General features: G+C 25.9%; 1 protein-coding gene across 1 annotated transcript in view; it reads right to left on the minus strand.

Moving 5' to 3' along the window:
* The window catches only part of LOC136092264 (TBC1 domain family member 31-like), a 75948-nt gene that overhangs the window by 6186 nt on the left and 56970 nt on the right, over window positions 1-12792 (minus strand). Inside the window, exon 21 of the mRNA XM_065820088.1 lies at window positions 9117-9257. Coding sequence (XP_065676160.1) covers window positions 9117-9257 — 141 coding nt within the window. The remainder of the gene's footprint in view (window positions 1-9116; window positions 9258-12792) is intronic.

The raw sequence follows: 12792 nt of genomic DNA on the forward strand, positions 1-12792 counted from the left end.
ATTGAGGAAAATTTTCTACTTGTTGTTCATGGCTCAACACAATCTTTAGTTTACTAGTCTAACAAACTTCATAATGGACCTATCAGGGTCACATATCTTTATCAGGGCTACAACCATATTTATTGCTGATTAGGCTAATAATAAGTGTTATTTTTTCCTAAAATATTATTATCATTTGAATCTTCTGTGAGTTTATTGATGTAGAAGTCAATGCTTTTCATTTTACTGTTATCTATGTGAAGTATAATTAGATCAAATAACAAGGTATTGAAACAAATATAATCTGGAAAAAAAAAAGGGCAGTTCTTAGTGAGTATTGATAATGTAAATGTTGACAGACAAATGATTTGCGTTCAAATTTCAATTTCATTACTATAAAATAAACACGTTACAACTAAACAGCCATTTTTTTTAAAGTGTTATTTCAAATTTTTAACCAATTAATGATACATCTTTTTAAAAATAGTTTAGCTCTGGATCTGCTGATATAGCAATTTTGTCATCTCTTTTTTTTTTTTTTTTAGGACTCAGTTAATTTTTAAAAATGGTTACACTCTGTAACTGTTTTGTGCAAGATAGAGCGTAAATCTTTTCTTTTATAGTTTTCATTGTAGTTAGTATTTTATCATTATTGTGTTTTAAAAAACACAAAAGTGAAAGTAAGCAGAAAGTACACAACCTACTAGAACTAACAGGACAACTGCAATGTTTTATTTCTAGATTAAATCAATCAAAAACTAACTGATCTCAAATAGTCACTATATAATTTTATACTCTTAGATTTAATGCATGTAACATTTAAGCAGGTAACTATTTTACTTTGCAACTTTGTAGCATTTTTTATGCTTTTTCAGGAAGTCCACAGTTCTGTTCCTCTTTATGGTCACAATATCTGTAAACAATATCTTCACTAATTTTCTTATCGTAAAACATCTTGTTTGATGACCATTGAGCTATAATTTTAGGTATTTTAAGTGAGACTGCATTGAAAATATAGGCTTGCTATTCAATAACAATATTCAATTGTATTCAGTTTATTTTTTAGCTTTTGATAAAGTAAATACATTTGCATTTTGTTTTGCAATTCCTTGAAAGTACCATATCAGACTCTTTTTCTATCTTTTTCAATCACTTACGTTTCTAATCATGATGAATTAGGAACTAATAGCAGCAGGGACAGTATTGTTTAGTTGATTTTATTAAACAACAAAGTTACCATCTTTACTTTTTTCCTTACATCAAATTAATTTCGAGACCAGGCCTCTAAAATGAATGAGGCTAATATGAAAGAGAATTTAAAAAAAAAAGTTTGGGTTAAAAAAAAAATTGGACTTTTTTGATGAAAACAAAAAAATATATGCATGTAGTTTTAGTTGAAAACTAATTTTGAAGTTTTAGTTAATCTACAGATTTTATAATTTATTCAAGGGGCTTTAACTTTCAAAGAACTTCAGTATAAAAAATGATGTCATTGTAGGATTTTTTTTTTAGAAAAATCGAAACTCTAGATTAATAATATATAATAAATTCTTTAATTTTTAATTAAAAAATATTGATAAATATGTCAATTTAGTTCAAATTGATAAATTTTGATAACTTGCATGGGGTAACTTTACTATATTTTGCATTTGGATTTTGATAACTAAACGGTTAAAACGCCGGCAACTCCATACCAATTAAAACCTCTTTAAAAAAATTACAAAGAAAACCTCAATGGATAAAACAACAACAAAATATCTGACAATTGTGTCAGCTATAAAAATTTCAATTTTGCTAAAGTGTCAAAATTAAACCACCTAAATGTTGGTGCTGAACAATCTGATGTGAATGTGGTGTGAATGTGGGTACTGTAAAACTATGCCACTTAAAAAAGAACATCTTTGTTGCGTTGAAATAAAGGAAATAAATATCGCAACAGGTATTACAAATTTAGTAAAATTCTTGAAAATATAAGCTAATGTACACGGTATTATTAAAATAGACAATTACAAGTTTTCCATTTAATGATTTCAAGTTTAAAATTGACTCGATATCCTAAACTTTTTCACAATTTTTAGCAATAGTTATTCAATTTTAAAAATAAAATAAAATAACCAATATATGTTTTCGAAAATAAATTTTATTAAATATATTCTCGCATGACTAAATAAGAATTTTAAAGAATATTTGTATTTGATGAAAAATTTAGCAAATAAATGCTGTTAAATAAGCTTTTACACGGTTAAATAATACTCCCTCTGTTCTACAATAGTTGTCACATTTGACGCATAAATTTTGCTCCATAATACTTGTCACATTTGCAAAGATCGAACTTTTATAGTTATAGCTTGGGTTGTGTTAGACCAATTTTCAAAAGTAATAGCTTGTTGAAAAGGACATATAAAGGCTTTCTAACAAACTTGGGCACTTGAAAATACGTGATCAAGTCACAAGCTTAAAAGATATTATAGTTTTATAGCAGAATAATAGAAAAAAAAAATCAGTTAGAAATAAGTTTTTTCTTAATTCAGTCAGAATTAAGTTCTTTATTAATTTTATAACTTTTATTTCAGTTATTCGGTATTTAAAATTTTTTTTGTATTCCCACAACTTTTTTTGTATTCTCCACAACTTTTTTGTATTCTCCATAGTTTGGCATTACATTTTAAATTTATGAAGAGTCAACTTTCTCTACAAAGTTTTTATTTATTTATATGAGTAATCTAATGTTGTTTCCGTTTGATATATAACATACATGTTTGTAGTGTTAAGAACACACTATCAAGTGTACCTCGATCCAATTGTTGGAGAGTTGTTTCTACTGCACTAATTAATTCATCAGTATTTTTAGTGACCATCTGATGTTGCAATGCTTGTATTGAATTAAAAAACCCAAAATTGAAAACATTTAAACTTGGACTATTTGGAGGTTGAGATTTTAATTTCAGACACCAATCATTTTTTTACAAGTCCTTCTTGTAAAGCAGAATCATTATTTGTTAAATAAGGCTTGACATTGTCTTGCTGTATGTAGAATATTCATACTGTAAGACAAAATATGATAAGCAAAAAAAAAAGTACATTGTTGTGAGAGGTAATTTATTTTTTTGATTTATCACTTAAATTTTTTTTCTTCTTAAACTTGTATTTTTAGAAAATGATTAAGACAGCAAATTCAGCAAATCTTCAAAAAAATTACTTGAAAAGCATAAGTTTTTCAAAATTGGACCAAAAGTATCCAAATATGAAAATTATTGTGGAATGGAGGAAGTACAAAATAATTTCTTAAACAGATTCTTAATAATGATAATAATAATCATTTAATAACAATAAATATAAAATAAAACTAATTTATAGCAAGAAATATTTTATTCAAATTTTTAATGTAAATTCCGCAAAAATTAGAAAATAAAATAAGTGAAGAAAATTCTTTATCAATTTTGATTAATTAATGATGAAAATTTTTTTTTATGAAGAAAAATTTGAAGACAAAAAAGAATTTCTAGATTTGTTATCGAAATTCTTCAATGACATCCTATACTAAAACTCTTTGAAATTAAAAGTCTGTAGATTGTCTGTAGTTTTAAAGACTTAAAAATCACACTAAAATGGAAACGGCAAGTTTTGACTAAAACTACAAAGTTAATTTTTCTTGGTATACATTTATTATTTTGTTTTAAATCCAAAAAAATTTAGCACAAACATTTTTTTAAAACATTCTCTCAAATATGAATACAACTTGTCTCGGCACTTAACAGGGTTTCTCTTACCGAAAGTACGAGGTATCAGAGATCAAAGTGCGAGTTTAGTGGTTGGCAAACATTAATTTTGTGAGTTTCCATTAAAAGTTGTAATTGTGAACATTTAGCAAGTGATGTGTAGCCATATTTTAATATAATGATTCAATTACACATGATTTTAATGTATAAAGAGCATGTAAGATATTTTTTTATTTGGTTGATAACTACACTATCACTTACACAAAACCTGATGTATTTTTAGCATGCATATTTTGCATTATTATAAATATATTGCTATAATTATTATAATTATATAATAATTATGTATTATTATAATCATATAATAATTTTAAGTAACCTGATCTTTTTGGCAATATATGTATATATCATATAATAAAAGAATTTGAAAAACATTCTGAAACAGGGTTTGCAACAACTTTTTTTCAATTTGTTATTTGTTTCCTTTTGTGTATTAAAACAAGAAAATGCAAATTTATTTCTAGACAACCACTATTAAAAAAAGAAATAAAAAAGATTTATAAAGTTAGAGAAAAAAATCAAACACTAGAAAATAAAAAGCATAATACTGATAACATTAGCAAATACTGATTGTCAATTTAATATATGATTTCTAGAAAAGGTTATCAGTTAAAGAAAACCAAAACTGTATTTATATATAATATTTTTTAATTATTCACCTCCCCAAGGCTGAGAGAGCCACTACATTCGAGGAGGCTACTTTTTGTGGTTACAACCCTCTCTTAACTCTATAACTCCGAAACACGAACCTCGACGAACAAGGCCACTGCGCGGAGAAACAAGTTGAGTATGGTACTACCAGGGACGTGGTGGGGATCGAACTCAGAACTTCTTCCTTGTGAGGCGAGTGCGCTACCATACACCACTACCGCATTAATTTAAAATATTTGAAAATATTTTAGAATATTTGAGAAATTAAAAAAAAAATTAAGAAAATTATCCATTTATATTAACAAAATTTATTAAATAAAAATCAGAATTAATTTATAAATGCTGACATAAAAATAAAACTTTAAAATATTAAAAAAATATAACCCCACTAAAATTATCTCTATTTTAGAGCTCTAAACAATTTTTTAAAAATTGCTGTAGTTAATTTAATTTTTTGCAATTACTTTCTAATTTACTTGCTTACAAAAAAAAAAAATATATATATATACAACCCTCGGAATTAAGGACGGCATTCGGCAATGCCGACCTAACTACCAACCTCAAAGTGTTTGAGGTCGACAAAAAATTGCCGACCTCGTTTCAATGTTTTATGGTAAAACCTTGTATCAAATTTTTTTTGCCGACCTCTAAAAGATTGAGGTCGGCAATAATTTGCCGGCCTCATTTTTCCTAATTCCGAGGGTTGTGTGTATATATACATATATATATATATATATATATATATATATATATATATATATATATATATATATATATTATATATATTATATATACATATATATATATAATATATATAAAGTTTTTTTTGTACGTTTTAACGGCAAATATTTTCTTTTTTATTTAAAATATTTAATATATATATATATTAAAATATTTTAAATGAGAAAATACAACTTTATAATGGAACTTGAAGTTTCATGCCATTCGGCAATCATCAGCCATATTATTCAAATATAAAATAAAAACCGTTATAAAAAATACAAATTTAGCGTTGCAACGGCATCTGACGTCAAGTGCATGTGATCCGATATTTGCTAATCGCCGAAATCAAAGTTATAAAGTAAAAATTTTTTCCTGTGCCTACAAGCAGAAACCAATTCACTTTTTTTATTAAGTAGTAAACCACTATCAAAATTCATAATAAAATATTTTTCACTGATGCAAAGGTTACACTTTTTTGTAGATGGATTATTAAATTGGCATCTTTTAATTATGTTCCACTTAATTATAGACATGTTACCTGGGTCTTTGTGTTTCCAGATTTCTTTGGAAAGTTCTGTATCATTTCTATACCTGGTTGCATTAAATGATTTAAGGTGGTTTGCAAATCTGAGCTTGAATGCGTTTTCACTGATACCGATGTAAGATTTTTCCGTAAGACTGGGATTAGGTGATGATAAAGTGGCTTTATATACAACGTTTTTTGATAGACATTCGTTATTTAACGGGCATGCAGTTTTCTTAATGGAGTTGCAGACAAGAGTTGTATTTCCAGCAATATACAACATTTATCAATATATATATATATATATATATATATATATATATATATATATATATATATATATATATATATATATATATATATATATATATATATATATCAACCCTCAGAATTAGGAAATAGGAGGTCGGCAATAATTTGCCGACCTTAACCTTATTGCGCTCAGCATCAGGTTGGAAAAAATTATTTGATACAAAGGTTTAACCATAAAACATAGAAACGAGGTCGACAAATTTTTGCCGATCTCAAATACTTTCAGGTCGGCAGTTAGGTCGGCATTGCCGACCCTAATTCCGAGGGTTGTAATATATATATATATATATATATATATATATATATATATATATATATATATATATATATATATATATATATATATACAGAAATTAAAAAGTGAATCATAACTTAACAACTTAATAACTCTAAAAAAAAGAAACTGAAAGTAAAAATCAAAATTAGATGAGTATTTTTTTACTAATACCATTTCGATTTGATGCAAATATTTAATAAAATTCCAAAAAAGTTAAGCACCATTGAATCAATTTTCCCTGCCTTCAAACGAACCTCCAAGTGACCAAAAACAACTTATTTTTAAGGTCTTAAGGGCAAGGCAAACATAAATAATTCTAATAAATTCTTTTTCTATTAACAAATATCTGAATTTTTGATTAAAATTGTATGGTTTTTTTTCTCCCCTAAAAAAAGTATAATTTACATTTTAAATCAGCTTAAATTTGGTTATCACGGAGTGCCAAGTTGCTTATACAGCCTTTATAAAAATAAAATTTAAACATTTTTATTTAGATTTATTGTAAGGTTTACAAGTGTACTTACTCAAAACCAGAATAAAAAAACTCATTTTATGCACGTTTAATATTTGTACTGAATAAATTAACATCTATTATTGTTATCACTACAATTTTATAGTTTGATAAGAGACTCTATTATATTTAATATAATATATATACTTATATATTAATATATAATATTTATATATTTATCTATATATATTTGAGACATGTTATTTGTATTATCTGAAATATAAAAATGTATTATATAAAATAGTGTAACATTTTATTATATATATTATATACTAGGCGGCGCAGTGCTTTATACTTTACCAGTATTTAATTCAAATTTAGATGCAATTATTGTTAATGATAAACAGTAATAAATTGCAATAAATTTGCATATATATCAAGGTGTTAGTCAGCCCATTGGCTCCTTGTTTACTGCAGAACAATAAATATTCCCAATATCACAAAAATGCAGTAAAAAATATACTCCTGGATAACATCCAGTATATATATATATATATATATATATATATATATATATATATATATATATATATATATATATATATATATATATATATATATATATATATATACATATGTGTGTGTGTGTGTGTGTGTATATATATATATCAGGGGCTATTTTTGACCATTTTCAACAGCGCCGACTTTATTTGGGTGCCCCAAAATTCAAAAGTTAAGGATCTTTTTTTTATTATGGCAAATATTTTTTTTGGAGAAAAAATGCCTACATAAGGAAAGTTGGGTTACAGTGGATTGATGGGCACAGTTAGAAATCAGTAGAATTTTGTTCATCTTGATAATGCAATCATTTTTGGTGCTCATATAACAGCCATCTTTATTTATAGTTGTTACCACATAATTTTTGACTACCGGTTTTTGGTAAGTAATTTTTGTTTTTAGCTAACTAAAGTAAATTTTCTTACCTTTCTTATGTTTGTTATGAAGATCATGGTTGAAATAATTTTAAAAGTTGAAGTTTTTCATTCGGATTATTGATATTTATGCTTCCTTTTAGTAGTTGAGCTTCTCATTTAACAACACTCATGACCAAAAGAAATTAGAATTAAACTTTTATGATGAGGCACAGTGAATCGGGGTACAGTGAATTGGTTGATTCACTATTCCCCATTAATGATCTCAAAGATTAAACTCATGTATTTTTAACAAACAAACTACATGAAAATGAATTTATTAGTTTCCAGTTATGAATAATAATATTTGAATAAGTTTTAAATAAGTAGTAAATACTTTTTAATATTTTTATAAGTTTTGTTATCAATAAAATTCTTTTTTCTTCTTCTCAATTTTCAAAAATTCTATTTTTTCAATTTTATACTAATCTAATAAATAAAAGTATGCCAAAAGTATAGTCTACATCTTTACTCCCTCAGCCTCAAAGTTATTTGGCTATGCCCCTATTCACTGTCAATAATTCACATCTGTGTTCATTGATTCACTGTGCCCCAGTACTAGGGCACAGTGAATAACATAACACAACTCACTTTAAATCTTTCTGTGAGCTGTTAGATAATAAATATTTTGGTTTTAGTGGTTTCTTATCATGAAAAACGTCTCAATCCTTTCGCATTGAAAAAAATAAAATACATATTTTAACTTTTGCTCAATTTAAAAAAAAAAAAAAATCTGATCCACTGTGCTTCAACTTCCCCTACATCAAATTTCCTTACAACAGGTGTCAGCACGTGGAGTACTGCCACCCAAATTATTTCCCTAGAACAGCTCTTGTACATATATATCAGTACACAAAATAACAGGTGGTTAATCGCACAAATTAACAGGTTGCTGTTTTGATCTCCCAAAATGAATTGTTGCCTTTCAATGTTGACCGATTATAAAAATAGGAGTTTAAAAAAATATATTTTTATAACAACAATGCTGTGTTTTGAAATTAAAATTTAAAAATTAAGAACATCTTTATTTGTTGCAAAGCGTTAGTATTAATAAATTACAAAAAAAAAAAAAAAAAAAAAAATTAATTAAAATTTTCTTATATTAAATTAATAAATTTATAAAAAAATAAATATTATTTTAATTAAATTTTATTAAAAGTTTAATTTATAAAAATTTTAAACAAGTTAAATGTACAAAGTTATTAAAAATTAGAAACAATACAAACTAAAATTACTTTGATGTTTTCAAAACTCCTTTTTTAAGGAAAAACATCAAAATAATTTTAGTTGTTATTGTGCTAATTTAGATTAATGTTATTTCAAACTGTTGATTGAAGCATTATTTTTTTACTGTAAAAATTAGTTTTTATTAAAAAAAAAGCGATGATTTGATTTAAAAACATGTCAAAAGTAACACTTTTAAAACACACATAACACACATGTAAAATACCTTGATTGTCTCTCCATCTATTTCTAAGGCTTGTTCAACTAAGTGACGAAACTTATTTTCTTCATTGCCATTATGCTGGCGTATAATAGATTGCTTATTTCTTGCTTGAAAAGATGAATTAACTTCATCTCGAATCAACTCCTAGTAAAAATATTTTCAACAAGCTATTTTAGAATATCTACACTAGTAAATAAAGTACCTAAAATCAGCATACACAATAGATAAACGTTCTAATGAAAAGAATTTTAAAATTTCATTTTTAAATGTAGAATGCAATCTTTAACATTTGAATGACAATAATGTAAAAAAGTTTGTTACCGAAGTTTGAATGGCAATTATATTAGATGTAGACATTATTTACTTATGAAAAAATATAGGCAAAATAAAATAAGGCTTATAAAAAGATATTATTTACTTATGAAAATAACTCAGATAAAATTAAAAACTAAAAAAACTTAATCTCTATCAAGTTAATTATTTCGTCGAAATATTTAGTAACAGAAAACTGTTTATAGTTAATGACAATTTTTTTTTGTATACGAAGTTATTAATTGAAACGTAAAAAAAAAACCTATAAAATAAATATATAATAAAAACTTTTATTATATATTTATTTTATATTTATCATCTTGTGAGCACAAGAATATTCATACAACTTTTGATTGCAATAGAAAAAAAAATTTACTTAAATTTCTAATTAGTAATAAAAAATAATATATAATGAAAAAAAAGTTATTTTCATTTTATATTATCTTAATTTTATGTTATGATATTTATTTTTTATTTTATTGTAAATTTTGATTTTTTTTGTTTGAAGTCAAAGGTCATAATAAATATATAATTCAATTCTGAAAAAAAAAATGATTTTATTTAAAACTAATTAATAAAAATATATAATTTTATTCTTATAAAAATTATATATAATTTAATTTTGATTTAAAAAATATATTTAAGTTTAATAAAATTAAAGTTAATTCTCGGGTTTAACTTAACTGTCAAATTGATTTTAAAATATTACTCAATATTGTTTGATATCTAAATTTTATTTATTTTTAAAAACAAATCAGCTCATTTTCATAACAATTTTTTTTTTAACTAAAAATAAAACTCCTAATAAATGTGTTCCGAGGCTGCATCAAAAATTTGCACAAAATATACAAAACAAAATATACATTAAACTTTATAAGACAAGTTAGAGCGCAGTGATTACTTTTTAATAAATGTACTCATACAACGATATAAATACTCATACAACAATATAATTTTAATAAATGGTGTTTGGAAAAATAATCTTTGCTTTCACAACAAAATTGCTGCTGAAGTAAGAAACTTTTAATAAATTAGGTAAATTAATTAACGTAATTTTTTTATTTGTTACTCTCAAATTTTTATAAAATAAAAAAATCATTTTTAGTTGCAAAGCCACAATCAGAAATTTAAGAAATAATGATTTAAAAAAAAAATTACATTTTTTAATTCATTTATACAAATACTGAGAAATGAAAGAAATTTATTTATATCAAACATTTTTAAAAATGTAATATTAAACTATTTGATAAAAAGTAAAAAAAAATTAACATTCCATAATAGCGTTTCTACATTTATTTAACATTTATATTTAATGCATTTTGCGGTAATTAATAATATTGCAGTGGTTTAATAAAGTTAATGGCTTTAAAACATAAAAAAATTAAGATAATTTTATGATGTCAAATTCACACACACACACACACACACACACACACACACACACACACACACACACACACACACACACACACACACACACACACACACACACACACATATATATATATAGCACAGATTTATTATTATTATACTATGCCCAAACTTCGCATCAGTTAAAAACCAAAGAAGCGTTACACATTATGTGGAAAAATCTGATCTTAATAAAAGGTTTGAATCATCGTTATCACTCCAGCTCTAATCAACATTTTATATTACTCTATGATATATTACACTAATTATCTACATTTGATACAATATGATATTACACTAATTATCTACATTTTCCATTATTTCATGATGAAGAGTTTCACACTTTTTATGTTTTCTTTTGTTTGATTAACAAATAAATTATTGTTTGTTTTCACTACATATCAAACAGTTAATGTATTTAACAGTTTTATAAAATGTATACATATACATATATATATATATATAATGGATGGTTACTTAAAATCCGGACAAACTTTCATGGGCAATTACTCCCATAGTTTTTATGGTAGAGATTAAATAAAACTATCATTAAAAAGAGTTTTTAGTTATTTATTTTAATTAAGTTTGTTTTCAATCAGTCTGTTTCTTCGCATTCAGCCAACTCTAACACAAGTTGACCCAAAAAGTGAAAATACAAGGTTAAGGTCAATTTTTTTCAGGCAAAGCTTTATTCTAGTTTGTAGTTGCTTCACGTCTTTAGCTTGCCAGTTACTCTCATACACTTTGCTTTTCAAAATAGCCCAAAAGTCTTCTATTGGATGACACTCCGGTACGGCTGGTGGATTGTCAACCTTTATGATAAAATTGATGTTATGAGTCTCATAGCAGCTGGTCACGGTTTTGGCATGCGATGACGCCAGGTCTGGACAAAATGTATAATTACAATTGGCATGATGAGCGGCACTAATCTTCTCTTTATACAATTAATTTCATAGATGGCTTTATTGACTGCAAGGCCGCTGGGGACAAAAAATGGCTTTGAAATACTTTTGTCAGAAGCGGCCAGCCAGACAAGGACCTTGGGTTCGAACTTGTGCTTTTTGCAATATTTAACACTTGGTGGAGTCTTGTCTCTGTTGCTAGAGTAGTAGTTGCTGTTTCCATTAATTGTTGAGTGTGACAGCGTAAAGTAAGACTCATCGTCAAGGATGACTGATCTTCCTTTAAAATCACGATAAAGACGATCAATGCCGGTTTTGATTCGCTCATTCTGGTTCTCTTGTCGATGAGGTATACCCTGTTTTGTATAACTTTTGATGTCAGTGTACTTGGCAAGAGTTTTAATGATATGTGAATGGCTGCATCCATATTTTCGACTAGCTTGCCTCATTGAAACTCAGTCACTGTGATCAAATATGGTTTTCAGGCGCTTGATACCCTTAGGGGTCATAATTTTTACCACACAACCACTTCCTTGCACTCTTTTGTGCCCAGAATCATTCTCAACACATTTGATTATATCATAGATAGTGCTTCTTGGAATTTTTTCAGCATTGAAGTGAGCTACTGTGAACTTTTTACCTTGCAATTTATTATTCAAATAGAACTCGTAAATCGGTTTTCTTACCTCTTCTTGCTTGGCCATCATTATTTTCTTAATTATTATTAATTATCTAAAAACAAGTAAATTAACTTATAAAGAATTAAATAAGCTTTAAAATGGATATAAGCATGAAAAAAAAAGATTTAGCTTGTGGCATTTAAAATTCAGTTAAAGTTAGTCCGAATTTTTAGTAACCACCCATTTTTTTAATAACACCAAAAGCAAACCAAAAACAACTATGAGAGATCCTTGTGATGTTAGTGTTTGTGATGAAATCCATGAAATTCAAGATGCAACAACAAGTTCAAACTTGGAAGTGAAAAATGAGCTGAAAGGTGAAAAATCTAAATTGGGAGATGAAGCAAATTTATCTACGGCTTCGCAAATTGCATT

Source organism: Hydra vulgaris, chromosome 15 (assembly GCF_038396675.1).
Source record: "Hydra vulgaris chromosome 15, alternate assembly HydraT2T_AEP".
In the NCBI taxonomy this organism is placed as follows: Eukaryota; Metazoa; Cnidaria; class Hydrozoa; order Anthoathecata; family Hydridae; genus Hydra; species Hydra vulgaris.